Source organism: Eulemur rufifrons, chromosome 29 (assembly GCF_041146395.1).
Source record: "Eulemur rufifrons isolate Redbay chromosome 29, OSU_ERuf_1, whole genome shotgun sequence".
NCBI lineage: Eukaryota > Metazoa > Chordata > Mammalia > Primates > Lemuridae > Eulemur > Eulemur rufifrons.
The window spans coordinates 52636385-52652409 of NC_091011.1; the positions used below are offsets into that span (position 1 = coordinate 52636385).

The 16025-nt window shown below is 32.0% G+C and overlaps 1 protein-coding gene across 2 annotated transcripts in view; it reads left to right on the forward strand.

Annotated features, from left to right (window-relative positions):
- The window catches only part of SEMA3D (semaphorin 3D), a 202284-nt gene extending 186763 nt beyond the window's left edge, over nucleotides 1-15521 (forward strand). For both annotated transcript variants that reach the window (XM_069461870.1, XM_069461871.1), the window contains exons 17-18: nucleotides 3902-4041; nucleotides 11170-15521. In XM_069461870.1, the coding sequence (XP_069317971.1) occupies nucleotides 3902-4041; nucleotides 11170-11595 (566 nt within the window). In that variant the 3' untranslated portion in view covers nucleotides 11596-15521. The remainder of the gene's footprint in view (nucleotides 1-3901; nucleotides 4042-11169) is intronic.
- The last annotated feature ends 504 nt before the right edge of the window (nucleotides 15522-16025 follow it).

The window sequence follows — 16025 nt, forward strand, 5'->3', positions numbered from 1 at the left end:
GATGAAGTAACAATAATTAAAATCAGAAAGACCTTGCATAGATGGGGTAAGTTTGTAATGGTCGTTATATTATTCTATGAAGTTTATGTTTACCTTATAAGTGATAGCTGTTTCATATGTCTTAGAAAGTTATTTTTTTAATAAAAGTTTTGATATTTACATAGATAATGGATCAGAATGTGACAGACTAGAGGCAGAGAATCAATTGTAGAATTTTTTTTTTTTTTTTTTTTTTTTTGAGACAGAGTCTCACTCTGTTGCCCGGGCTAGAGTGAGTGCCGTGGCGTCAGTCTAGCTCACAGCAACCTCAAACTCCTGGGCTTAAGCAATCCTACTGCCTCAGCCTCCTGAGTAGCTGGGACTACAGGCATGTGCCACCATGCCCGGCTAATTTTTTGTATATATATATTTTAGTTGTCCATATAATTTCTTTCTATTTTTAGTAGAGACGGGGTCTCACTCTTGCTCAGGCTGGTCTCGAACTCCTGACCTCGAGCGATCCACCCGCCTCGGCCTCCCAGAGTGCTAGGATTACAGGCGTGAGCCACCGCGCCCGGCCTAATTGTAGAATTTAAAGTAGAAATTATGAGGGTATTTACAAACTAAATGACTTGTCTCTATCATAAATGTGTGTTGTGCTTTACTAGATAATAAAGTCTTGAATAATTAGCAAATAGATATTTCTTTTTTTCTTTCTCTTCCCTTTCTTCGTTCATTACTTTAATTGTTGAATGCTGTGATACTGCATGATTATTAATTATATAAAATCAGGAATGCATGTAGATGAGTTGTGTTTAACAATGTTAAACAGATCTGAGCTTGCACTTCAATAATATGTCATATATTTATTATAAAGAAATATTCCAGGTATTTTGCCATGGAAAAAAATTTTTATTGCAATCTGGAAGATTATAATATTCTCTTCCAAATAATTGTACATGTAATGAGGAGATATTCTGTTATACTAGTGTATACAACTTTTGCACATTTAAAAATTAGTTCATAATAGAGTAAAAGAAGTTGAGTACCCATATCTGAAATGTTTGGGACCAGAAGTATTTTCTATTTCTGATTTTCTTTTTTTGATTTTGGAATATTTACATATACATAATGAAATATCTTGGGAATGGTACCCAAATTTGAGCACAATTCGCTTATATTTCAGAAACATCTTATATACATAGCCTGAAGGTAATTGTATACAATATTTTTCATAATTTTGTGCATTAAACAACTTATGTGTACATTGTACCATTAGAAAGCAAAGATATCACCATATCAGTCACCTATGTGAAAAGTGTGTGTTTGGCATCACTGTCATTCCTGCCTCTGAATTTATATACTACCAATAAGCAAGTATTTTCTTACACTCATTCACATGTAAAGTATGTTGTATACCTGCATTTTTACTGCAACCTATCATATGAGGTCAGGAGTGGAATTTTCCACTTGTGGTGTCATGTCTATGCTCAATATGTTTTGAGCAAAATGCTTTGGAGCATTTTAGATTTCATATTTTTTGATTAGGAATACTTAATGATATATCATGTGTGTATATACATATACACACACACATATATACACATCATGCCTATATATATACTTTTGAAAATTTAAAAATAAAGAATTTAAAACTCAGAAATGAAACAAACATTATTGGAAACAACAATGAATTCATTACAGTGAAATTGATAAAGCAATGATTTTGTATCAGAGATGTTATTTTTACTGATTTGAAAAAGTCTTTCAGATAATCAGCTCATTGTTTTATTTTTCCAGTTGATTTCACTAAGTTACCTTTTTCCAAATTGGCTGATTCTTTGTTTGAATCAATCTAATTGAATTTCTCCTGAGCCCTTGTCCCATAACCTAACAATCAGCCTGCATCCTCCCTCCTTTGTTGACAAGACCCTTTCTCAGGGAAATAGTATCTGTTACTACAAGAGAATGCATGTTTTTCTCCTCTGTGATCAGCACCAGTGATCTTTCTGTGAATTAGGAATTTATTAACTGTGAAAATTGCAGATATATCAGTTGAATTGGTAGAGATAGTTGATAGATTGCAGGTTTTAAATGGAATCAACACATTTTGAAGGTCAGATGAGGTTAATTCATAATGGAGACAGCATGCTTAACTTAATCCTTGCTGGTAAAACACAAGTTCAAAGGAAGTTTCTTTTTCTTTTATCTTTTTACTTTTAGCTTTTATTTTTTTTAAATGTTTTATTGGGTTTTTAAAAATTTCAAAATACTTAAGGGGGTACAAGTGTTTCTGCTACATGGATGAATTGAATAATGCTGATGTCAGGGCTTTTGGTGTGCCCAACACCGGTGTAGTGTACATTGTACCCAGTAGGTATGTTTTTTAGTCCTCACCCTCCACCATCCCCCCTTTTTAGTTTCCAATATCCTTTACAACACTCTATGACCATGTATACCCATTATTTAGCACTCACTTATTAGTGAGGACGTGGTGTTTGTTTTTCCATTCCTGGGATACTTTGCTTAAGTTAATGTTCTCCAGTTCCATCCAAGTTGCTGCAAAAGGCATTATTTCATTCCTTTTTAGTGGCAGAATAGTCCTCCATTTTATATATATATATACACACACACACACACACACATATATATGTGTGTATATATATATATATATATGTATATATATCACATTTTCTTTTTCCACTCATTAATTGACTAATACGCAGAATCTACAAAGAACTCAATCAAATCAGCAGGAACAAAACAAATAACTCTATTAAAAAGTGGGCAAGACATGAACAGAGTCTTTTCAAAAGATAAACAAATGGCCAAAAATCACGTGAAAAAATGTTCAACATGACTAATCATCAGGGAAATGCTAATTAAAACCACAGTGAAATACCACCTTACCCCTGTCAGAATGGCCATTACAAAAAAAAAAAAAAAAAAATCAAAGAAAGTTTATTAAAATGAAGCTGAATTATTGAGTATATGTGTATTCAACCATTTGCTGAGGTTTAGGATTCACATGGTCCCTTAAGTCTTACTCTTTGGTTGATGCCTAAAATGCTAAGTAGGCTCATCTGTAAAATTGAGATATCTGAATATATGATGAAAAAGTGCATGTTTGGGTCAGGCTGAACAGCTGTCATTTTTTATTTGACTAAATTTAAGCTGTAGATCTTGGATGGCACATGGGACACAGCCTTTGGCTACTCTAGATGGAATGTATTTCAGATGATGCATTGACTGATGAGAGTAATGTATCTGAGACACTGTTCCCTTAGCATATCATTAACTTTCTCACAGCAAATGATGGGCTAGAGAATCCTTCGGTATAAAAGAGAAAAAGAATTGGTAGATAATGCAGATAAGGTCCAGATTCTGAGTATTAGAGAATTATTATCATCATTATAGAATTTTGCCAAATACAGATCACAGTACTTACTTTCCTGACATCAAAATTTCTTAATGTTATTTGATCAGCTCTGGAGAACAATTCATGATAGACTTTCTCTTTAAAAGTGAAGTAAATTGCTCCTTCAGAACTATCTACAAAATTGTTCATATGTTATAGAAACAGAAAGTGTTAAAGCATTAAAAGATGCAAAAGGTTTATTCAGCTCAGAGAAAAATACTCAATGTGTAGAGTCAAATCTTGTGAATTATTATTTTTAAACATCAATTGCAAATAGCTAATATATTGATAAAAGAGTAAAAATTTTAATTCAGGCATATAGTTTTAAAAATCTACCTATTGGATAATATTTGTCTGAGGTGACAATATTCTAACATGAATTTCCTTTCTCTTTAATAATGTGTGTGATTCTTTCTCCATGGCATCTGTTCTAAATCAATCTATTTTCCCATTGTTTTAAAAATCAGGTCAAGGTTAATCTCTTATTCCATGTTTGCTTTCCAGGCACTAGTCATGAAACTGCTGAAGAAAAGGTGATTTTTGGCATTGAATTTAACTCTACCTTTCTGGAATGCATTCCTAAATCCCAACAAGCATCTATTAAGTGGTATATCCAGCAGTCAGGTGATGAGCATAGAGAGGAGGTAAGTTATTGTCATCAAAGAATGCTTACTTTGAGGGAAATAGTGTAAAACTTAAATCAAGTTTTTGGTTGTGAGAGATGTTCAAATTTTAGTGGGATAAGAATAGGCCAATTTAATACAAATGTATTAATGAAATATAAAAGCAGACTGAATTTTTAAAAGAAATTTATATGATTTTTTTCAAATTTCCTTTTCTCATGGATTGCCTATATTTTGGTACAAGTCTCCGACTAAGAACAAGAACACGGTATTTTTCTCTCCCAAAGTAGCACAATGACTAAATTTTAACTCACATTGTGTTCAATTTAGATCATGATGTAAAACATGTTGAGTTTGTATTAAAACAGAAACATCTATTTTTGTCATAACATATAAGCAAATTAGATAAGTGGCTGGACATATATCTTTTCACTTTTATCTATTAAAATTATATCAATGGAGGGAAAATATGAATACTCTATTTTTTGACTTTTTTTCTATTTGTTTTCCTAACACATACATGTGACTGAAACACATCACAAAGATTTTGAGATAGATACGTTGTATATGTTACTGAATTTAATGAGTTGAGTTTGAGTGTTTGAGAAATCTTAGATTAATATTATTTGAATGTCATGAAACAAAGGTTAGTTGGCAGAATTATTTTTTATTACAGTGCAGAGAAACTAATGATGCTCAGACTAGAGTTCTGAAACCCCCAATATTAGACTAACGACACTGTAAAGAGTAATGGAATGAACACAGGATTCAGAATTACATGTCTTGAGTGGAAGCACAGTCCTGATACCTTGAGTTAAAACGTGGTCCTGAGACCTTTGGTAATGTCACTGAGCCCCTGTGGGCCAGAATTTTCTAAAATGAACAAAATAAATTCAAAATTTACTGTGAAAATCAAAGGAGAAAGCACATATGAGAATGTAAAATTTCAAGGCAGAGGCTCTCACACCTGTAAAATATACATATAAAATTACAAATACTCTATTAGTGAGGATGTTTGGGATAGGAAATAGCACTGCTCATGTGGTTAGGAAATGCTTGTTCTACTTTTAGCTTGACGGCTTAGGGTTCATAAGCAGGTTGTAACTTCTCTAGCACATATGACAGTTTCTCTGTCATATAAGTAAGTGGATCAAATTTCTCGAAAATACCACTCTACAAACATTTAAAATAGCAAATGTAATTAGTTAAACATTACTATAGAAAAGTTAATCTCAGCCTCATGTAATTTGTTCCCAGAGTACTATTTGACAATGTCTGGAGACATTTTTGAACATCACAACTGGGTGGGTGGGTGAGTGAGTGCTCCTGGCATATAGTGGGTAGAGGTCAGAGGTGATGCTAAACAGCCTACAATGCCCAGTCCCTCACAGTGAAGAATTATCTGACCCCAAATGTCAGTACTGCTGAGGTTCAGAAGCCTTAGAGTAAAAAAATAAAATATTGTCATAAGAAATTGATTTAAAGATACAGTTCCACTATTACATGAAGAAGTTAATATCATTCTCTTCATCTAAGATCTACAAGACTAAATTTTTCTATCAAAATGTTGACTCTTTACATAATACCTAGGATAACTTTATTAAGTCAAGTTTTTCTAATAAAACTTGATTCTTCATCATTACTGATGTCTATAAATTCTAAGATTATGGCAGATCCACATTTACACTGAATGTTTATTTCAAGGGTCCCATTTTTACCAATATATGTTGAAATATTATCTGATAATAAAAGTGATTATTTAATTTCAAAATATAAGGCATTTACTTTTTATCCAAGAATTATTGGAAGAATGTTATCTGAATTTTTTAACATGTAGATTTTTTAGTTACATTGCAATATTTTAATCTTAAATGTCATAAACTAGTATTTTTAATTTTATACCTAATGAAGTTTGGTAATTGCCTTTCAGTTGAATATACTTCTTTAATAAATGTTTTCTTCCCCAAGGCAAATTTAATCTGATTTTTTAAAAAGTGTGGTACTCTTCTTAGGATAATCTCCCAGCTATAGATGTGCCTACATTTATATATGATTGTTTGCATTCACAACTTTCATTTTCTTGAAAATGCTGTGCATTACTTTAATGTATCTTTTCACAGTATGTCTCATATTCATGGTGGTATCATGCACCATGAATTTCAATGGAGCAGAAATAGTGTATTGACTGAATTTCACTTAAAAGGATCTTAGCTGTAATATTTCAACTAGTATTTTCATCTGTCTTTGTAAATAGGTGATTTCACATTGTCCAGGACATGCAATACTGCTTCCTGAGCTGAGAAAAGGGCAATATCCATATTATATTTGAAGCTTTTTCCCTAACAGGATTCCTTCTGCTCCTTACCCATAAGGTCACAGCTTGGAATCTTTTTCCCCCTCAAAAAAAGCCTGAGGGAGGATCATGATCTCCTGTGGCACAGAGGCTGTCACCAGGTTATTCTCTGCCAGGAGGAGAACATTTCCTTACTGGGCTGTTTCACAGTCGGGTGCTGTTGGGGAGGTCATGAGTCAGTTATCTGCTGACTTTCTTATAAAACTGTTCTTAAAATTGATGATGTTTATGCAGTAACTAGCAAGTTAATCGGCAGTCCCTAAGCTTCTGTTGAATTTTTGGGATCAGAATGAATACATGAGGCAATACTATATTTTCTCTGTGGATTTTAATAACATTTTAAAAACATCTTCAAATATTTGCATTTTTCCATGTATAGATCCTTATTTTATTTTTGTTCTTTTCATTGTAGAAACAATATAAATGCTTTTAAAATTGCAGTAACATGTTAAAAAGAACTGTGAGGCCACTAAGTATAAACAAGCACAAGTAAAATTTTGGTGTTTATTCCAGCTTTTTTTGCACTTTGACCATTTTCCATTGTAATACTGTATTTTCCCTGTCCATTACCCATTCTTTCCTGATGACACAGTCATATATGAATATTACATGCTTTACTTAAATAGTTTATGTTCCTTCTTAAAAAATAAAAGTAATGAACATCCGTATATCTAAATCTTTTTCTACTTTTCTAATTATTTTCTTAGGACAAATTCCTAGAAGTGAAATAAATGAGTTAAAGACGTTGGTTATCATTATGGCTTTTGATAAATGACCACATATCACTAATTTCCCATCAAAATCACCATATTAGTGTCTGTTATGAACTCCTGAGGCAAAATTTTGCATCACAATTTAAGAAAATCTTTACTAGTTTATTATGAAAAAATGTATTAATATCTATTTGGATATTAGTAGATGTGAACTTACCTTCTCATGTTTCTTGCCTGTTGGCTTCGGTTGTATTTGGTGAATTGTTTTGCTGTCATTTGCTTAGTTTATATTGCCATATTCATTTAAAAATGGTTTCAACAAGCACTTTATATGTTATAGAAATTAATAATTTTATGTTATACATATTATAAGCAACTTTATTTTGTTTTATGGCTCTTAACTTTTTTATGATTTTTGCCTATTCCGCTTAAAGACTCCTTCACCAATGAGATAGCAAATATATATTTTTGTAGTTATTTTCTTTTCACATTTATACTTTACATTTTATATTTATGTTTATATTTTAATTCATATTTACATTTACTTGAAGTTATTAATCTAGTGTTTATTTACATATGAATTTGATTTTTTCTTTCAAATAATGACCCAGTTGCTCTGGCAGTATTTTTTAATATATTTTTATTTTTTTAATATTTGCCTAAAAATCTTAATTATTGGTTTTGTGGTATATTAATAAATGAATCATGTATAGTGTCATGTAAGTATATTCTGAGAAATTTAAATACATGTACACAAATAATTCTATTCCAGTTCCTTTTCCTTTCTCTTAAGGAAAGAAATCTTTTCAATGTTTTATTTTAAATGCAGAGAATTGTTTATAACAGTTTTATAGATATTTGGTTTTTTTATACTGGGAGCTTTCTTCCTTATTTAATCCTAATTTTCCTCTAGTAATATTTTCTGTTTGTTGGAGAAAGGAGATATTCTTGAAGCCCTAGTCTTTTCCAAGACACATGTAATGCTTTAACCATGAAAGAATTGACAGGTGAATTATCAGTAAAGAACGAACCATTAGGCTGCCATTATCATAAAGTCCCTGACCTTTACCTGCTGCTTAGTACCTAAATGTCCTTTGTCCCTTCCATGTTACTCTTCTCATTTTAAATGAATTGCCCTGCACTGAAGATCTACTTTTAATAATGCCGAGTATATTACCCTTGTTCACATTAGGCAAATGGATAGTCAACCTCAACTCAAGCATGGTTTTGATTTGTAAGGATGAGCAGTTTTTACTTATCACTTCTAAAGTGGAGCAAATTCCATGAGTTTAAATCAGTGGCCAGAGATTACATTATCTTTCTGTAGAGGAGCTGAATTTTCTAAATTGACTGTGCTGACATTTCACTGTTGAGATACAGTCTGCATAATGCATCCTATTCCAGCACAGAATGAAAGCATTGCAGAGAATGAGAATGTAAAGTAGGCAAATGTTAATCAATTACTTAATTTTTGGGTCACAGCTTTTTATCTCTAAATTGCAAAAGTCCTGTGAAAATCTATCTATTCAAAATGTATTTTATTAGAGCTGCCATTTTACTAAAGGTATATTATTGAAATTTTAGCAAGAACCAAAAATTGGTTAAATAATCTAATAGACGTTAGGTAAATCCAGAAAGCCTGAAATTTATTAAAGCAGGTTTTATATCTGTAGGTCAAAAACCAAAGAACAAATGAAGCATTCCATGGAAGAAAAGAAAGTGAAAGATCATGACCAACTAATGAAATGCCAGGTGTTTATGAAATTCTGAGTTCTGTGGGGACAGAACTAGAATGGAAAGGAGGGAAGGGAACCAGATCTTAGAGGAAAACAACATAAACAGGATACAAAAAGAGAATAGCAAATAATGATGGAGTGTTGTACAGTATGTGTGAAATCAAAGTCATAATTTCTTCCTGTGAGAAGATTAAACAGAACAATAAAAATTACTAAATCAGAGCTGTGACAATCTCTAAAAGCCACAATGAAATACAGTTTAAACAGGAGCAAGAATACCAATTATGTAAAGGAAATCTACAGATGAACTGAGACTAAAGGTACCGGCTTTGATTGTCATTGCTAATAACCTGAGGCCATGTTCTGTTGAGAGAATTACAGAAATAAAGGCTTCAGAATATTACCTCTCAAGCAACATGGCAGTAGTCTATAATGTTGCTAATAATACTTCACACTTTAACCTTCAAAGAGCTTTGCTTTTAATCCCCCAAATACACCATATGCTGTGCCACTAACTTGATAGATGGGAGACCAATCTGGGAAGATAAATGAGTCATCATAGGAAGCCAAGCAGATAGAGATCAGAATCTAGTTTATGGAGCTAGTATTTTGAGGTCTAAGAATTATTTAATTTTTTTAAAAACAATTCTTACAGGGAAATTATTTAAGAGAAAAAAATATATGTAGTGTGTTAGATTTAAGATTGCCATTTCTGTTTAAGATTGGCCATTTAGAACTCTACCAATTCAAATTCACATTTATTTTAGGCATGAGACTCTTACGGGCTCAGAGAATGTAAATTAATTCAAAGTTCGTTCATATTATGATTGCATTTTAAAATATGTGGGTTTTTAGAAAAAAAAATCCATAAGAAAAAGAATACTACACGTCCAACTCACCAAATGGGCAAAGTAAGGAAAACAAACAAACAAACACAAAACCCCAATGATGTGGCTTCAATGCAGAGCAAAGGCGGGCCTGGAGACCATTCAGCCTCATTAACCAGAGGTCTGAGCTGTGACCTGCCTCTGGCCTCGGATGGTACCCCGCCAGCTGCACTTCTCTGGCACAGAGGGTGGTTCGCCATATACTTGTTAGTTAACTGGGCTGCTAGCCAGAGATGTTTCTTTTCCTTTTCTCATATTTCCTGAATTGGAGGGATTTTTTTTTTCCCTACATGTTTTTCACATAAAGATGCAGAGTATAGTCCACCCACTGTGAATAAATTTAATTTAGCCATCTTTTGCCTCCTTGATTTCCATCAACTAAAAGTCTACAATACAGAGGCAGATGTGTAAACTGGGAAATTTTCCAGACTTCTTTGTTGTTGTTGTTGTTGTTCCCCGTAATGCTGAGCTACTCAACAATACTCCACATTAAACAGGGCTCTTGTGTGGGTAAACATGCCTCTAGTTTCCCTGAAGATAGGGTCACCATTCACACCAGAATACGGGCCAGGAAAGCTTAATGTAGAATTGTCTTTCAGTAATATTATTTCAAAGGCTAAAGAGTATCACGTTTCTTGGGACTTTTTTTTTTTTTTTTTGTTCATTGTGCTTTCTCACACTTGAAATCACATTACCATGTTATAGTATACCGAGGTATGGCAAATATTTCCACAAATGACATAGTCTAAAGTATCACATATACACATAGTATCAAAATTCAGTCCATAGTAAAAAGGGAAATTCAGCTTTAAATGTTGCTAACCTTCTGACTATGGTCTGACTCAGTTACAGCTTTAACATCCAAAAGATTGTATCCATGCCTTTCCACTTGTCTCTCCAGAAATCACCATTTACAGCTTCCATATGCCATTCAGATTATTGACTTGCTGATATCTAGAAAACGGAATAAATTTGTTTTGGAATCATTGCTCTATTCTACATTACAGGTAGCAGCATGCACTAAAGCTTCTTTTCTACACAATGACTGTTAACATTACATTCCACCTCTGAAATTGAGATTCCAATTTGTGATCTTAGTACACTAATTTGTATCTGAAATCTGTAAAGAAGCACACTTGATAATTTCCAGTTTTACTTTATTACTTTTCACAGCTTTTCATTCCTATCTGTATACTGGGAGAAAAAATAACTGTATTCCAAAGGTTCAGTTAGACTTAATAAGATACAAATGTGAAAAATTCAGGATATGGTTTGGGGGTTATTACTTAAGTTGAATTTATTCACCCTCTTCAACTATGGCTGACAATATTATGCTTGATGACAGAGAGACAGAGAATATATCTTTTAGGTTCATCTAAGTAAAACTATGTAGCCTGTTTTCATTTGCACATAGTCTTCTCTGTTTTTAATTTATTACCTACATTTTTCCAATTCTGCAGTTGAAACCCGATGAAAGGATCATCAAAACGGAATATGGGCTACTGATTCGAAGTCTGCAGAAGAAGGACTCTGGGATATATTACTGCAAAGCACAGGAGCACACTTTCATCCACACCATAGTGAAGCTGACTTTGAATGTCATTGAGAATGAACAGATGGAAAATACCCAGAGGGCAGAGCATGAGGAGGGGCAGGTCAAGGATCTATTGGCTGAGTCACGGTTGAGATACAAAGACTACATCCAAATCCTTAGCAGCCCAAACTTCAGCCTCGACCAGTACTGTGAACAGATGTGGCATAGGGAGAAGCGGAGACAGCGAAACAAGGGCGGCCCAAAGTGGAAGCACATGCAGGAAATGAAGAAGAAACGGAATCGAAGACATCACAGAGACCTAGATGAGCTTCCTAGAGCTGTGGCTACGTAGTTTTCTATTTAATTTAAAGAAAAGAATTCTTTAGCTGCAAGAATACTGTCTTCTGGTTTTTACATCACTTATACTAATTCTTAAATGCTTTTCATGGAGTTTTACTAAGGCACAAGAACAATTATCTGAGTAAGACAATATATGGTGAATATGGGATAGTAAGAGCAAATAATTCATCTGAAACGATTTTCCAGCAATAGAACTTGTAACTACAAAATTTAAGGATTATCCTCAAAATAAGTCTTTACATCTGTAAAATGATTTATGCTTTGAATTTATTGTCATGTAAATAATTGAGCTAAGTAAGCATCAAATTTGATATTGTATTAAGGTGCTTCATTCCCATGCATGTCCATTAAGCATGGAGTTTGCCATGCAGGTGCACTACATTCTTAGGAACGATACAACATTCCACCCTAGAACTGACCACCTTGTGGTAGAGAATTGGAGGGAAGACACAAATTAAGACGGTTCACATTATCAACAGGAACTTTCCCAGTGCGTCATTCACTCTTGGAGCATGGTGTAGGAATTTGAAGAGGTACATTATTTCTTTCAGGCCACAGGGGTCACATTTAGTGTACTACGACATTGATTTACTGAAGGGCATTAATGTTCCTCCCAGGATTCCTTATGACTTGTCAGGAGTAACAGGCTCACAGAGAGAAGCTGGTGCTCAGTTATGTGTTTCCAGAATGTATACTTGGTTCTACAGGGACAGAATGCTTAATAAATATTTTAATAAGATATGGGAAAATATTTTAATAAAATGAGGGAAACATCATGGTGTATAATGCATCCTAATGGGAAAGCATGCAGATGGGATTTGTTAAGCTACACAAGGAAAGACAGCCATAAATTCTGGCTTGGGGGAAAACTAATATCCCCATGAAAAGGAAGAACAATCACAAATAAAATGAGCAAAATGTAATAGAACTCTTTTCACTAGAGTATAAGTAGCTGCCAATTTGTAATTCATCTGTTTAAAAATCTAGATTATAGCAAACTGCTAGCAAAAGCCTGAGGAAAAGTAAATTTTCTAAAGGATCATGGGAGGGATAAGCATATTTTGTTTATAACCAATGGTATTTCAATATGCATCTCTTCTCTTTTTTCTAAATATTTATCATACTCTACAATATTTCCATGTATTCTCTTTATTCTCTCCTTTTTATTGGATTATTGAATCGTATTTGAGTAAATAGGAAAAAATACATAAATCAGAGAGGGAATTGAGTAGACAACAATGGTGAGGAGTGGGGATATATATTTGTTGCATAACAGAACAAGTGCAAAATTTTGACAACGGAAAGGGTTAAATTAACTCTTTGACATCTTTTCTTCACACAACTTTTTTGAATTTCTGAGTTAATCTGTTGTAATTCTAGTAGTATTATTTTAGTAATTTAACAATAAATAAGCCTACCACATGTAAAGAAAACAAACTCACAACATTAACATAAACATCTTTCATATTTTCTTAGCACTTTCAAATGTTTCCAATTTGACTTTCCGTCTGAATATGTATGGTGTGTTTCCTGTCTGTTTAAGCAGGACTCACCTTTCCTTCTTCTAACACAAAACCCTTAGCCTTCTTCTGTTTTGCCTTTTCACGCCCTTTATAGTGTGAAATGAAAAATTAGTCACTTCCTCACATGGAAGGCAGCTTTTCAGAAAACTAAATAACAGACTTTGCCCGTTTCTCATGCATTCTACATATCTTGAAAGAAAAGTCTGTGAGAAACCCATGCAATTACAGGGCAAGTTATTACAGAGTCTGTGGCTCTATGTTTAGAGCATTATCTCAATCTAACATTTATTTTATTTGCATTGCTTACCTATCTCAAAGTAGTTACACTGATATATGAGGTTGAGTATCCTCTTTTGATAAAATACTCATGAATATTTGTAGGTGTTTCCCTACAAGGTAAAGTTAAGGAATAGTTTTAATAAAAGTGAACTAAAACAAATCACTCTTTTCAAAAGTAATGCAAAAGAATAGTTGTGACAATATGAGACTATTAATTGGATATTATAACAAGAGTGGTTGTATTTATTGATGTGCTGGTATAAAATGTTCCAGGAACTCATAGCAAGCTCAAAGCAATAATTGGGAACATGTATAACTTTTTGAAAAATTCCAAATATTTGTATGTCAGACAGTAATAATCAAATTATGGATGGCTTTGGAAAAAATATTAATACATGAAGTTCAAATGTTAGGATTGGCTTGTGAAAATAAATTGTTTTCATCCAAATATGAATGTCTAAACCATTTTAATTTCTTCTTTTTAATTTTAGTTATTTGGACAAAATTTTGCAGAACTTAATTTATGCCTATATCTACTATTCTGGCTGCTTTTAAGTCAAAACTATTAAGTTATGATAATTACTTAAAATATATTAGAAATATTAGTAAAATAAAATTTCATATAGTAAAAACATATGGGGGCAAAGATTTATGTGTATTTTTTAAAATAGAGGATATCTAAACTATGTTTAATTTTTTAACCTTTTAATTATCCAGAACACTTAGAGGAAGAGTGTGAATATATTAAATCCACAAACATCATATATATTTCCTCATCACTGAAGATTTTACCAAATTTACTTTAAAATAATGAAAAAGAAAAGTATAGTTAATGATTTCAAATATGCTTCTAAGAAATCAGCTCTCTATGGAGAAGGTCTTAAAATGTCTTTTTATTCTCGATTTCATATTTTTCTCCCTTGTCTTCAATATATATGTCTTTGACTTCTCTGTGTGTTCTCTGCTGCATTTCATTTTAGCTATTTATGCTGCTAAATGGAATCCTGCCTGTCTGCGTTCATTTACATTCAATGCATTGGACATGTTAAGAGTTTGTTTAGAAATGGATAGTCTAACTAATTAATTTATATAGAATCTTGTTTTCCCAAAAAGCTCAAAACACTACACTGACATTATTGAATAAACATTTTTGAAAATCAATCAAATTATTTAAGAAATGGGAAAGTAGTTATAGAAAATAGTAATTTGCAAAAGCCACAACAGTGGTAAAGGAACTATAATTCACACAAAGTCTCATCATTTTGTTGGCTAAAATAATACTCACTTACAAGATGCTGGCTAAAAAATGTTCTTACTCTTTAATTTTGCCTTTGGTCCATATTTTGGTTCTTTGTATGCTGTTATGTTTTGTTCCTGCTGAATGTTATAGACTCAACTAAGATAAGTTAACAATACTTAGTGCCCGTTTTTCAATATTATCAAAATTAAATTTCCGAGAACAACTTGATATCATTCAGATATCCACAAAATATTAATAATAAAATTAAACAAGTGTTTGTTAAACACTGATTTTCTTCAAGTTAATTATAAGATCTATTTCATATGTATCATAAATACAAATGGAAATAAAAACTGAAATAGCCTCCCTTTAGAATATCACATTAGTTTTAGACAACATGTTAGAATTGATTAGCCATATTGGGAATAGAAAATTTAGGGGGGAAAGAGATTTTTGAAATGTTTTTATAGAAAGATACATTTTTCTCATGGTAAATGATCACAATATTTAAATAATTCAGTTTACACATGAGGTTAAAAAATAAAATCTAAAATTCCCAGATTCTACACATTGAGAGTACAAAGACAGGAGCACGCACATGACTTATACCTCTCATTTAAATATTTTGTAGTATAAAGTATTTATGGAAAGTTTGAGATAGGTGATTTTTGAGAAATGGCAAAAATCTGTAAGAAGCCATAGTTAATCATGTAATTTAATTCTGGTTTTTGTGAGTGGTTAGCAATCAATTCTGAGTTATAGGTTTGCCATTTTAAATGAAATGTAGTGTTGTAGTATAAAATAATTAAAATTGTAAAATGTATATTTTGGTTGTATTATAATAAAACACAAACATTAGTGTTCTACGATTATAAAGAGTATTGGTTTGTGTGCAAATTTTGTTTTTAAATTCCAAATAGTGTAAACAAATTTTATATATAGAATTGAATTAAGAAAATATCAAAAGAAAATATTTCCTAAATATTTTTAATAGATATTTCTGCACTGTAAGTATGCAAGAATTTCATTTATGAAAAAAATAAGTATTTCTTACAACTTGATATAATTATATAGTTAAGCTTTATCATTATTTAATTTAGATTTTGGTGGATTGAGTTGAACATTATAGTTACCACAAGTAACTACTTCTTTGAACGTTTCCAATTGCCGTTTGATAAGTGAAATTATAAAATACTCATCTACATATTTAGCTGTATATATGTGAGTATAATTTATTAAAGAATAAGATGAGGTTTTGTTATTAATTTTTCTTTATAAAAATTTTGATTCTCTTTTAAACAAAATATATTTCTTGCCAATTTAATACATATATGATATTTTATATTCACAGATAGATAATATTATAATGTCCCCACAAAT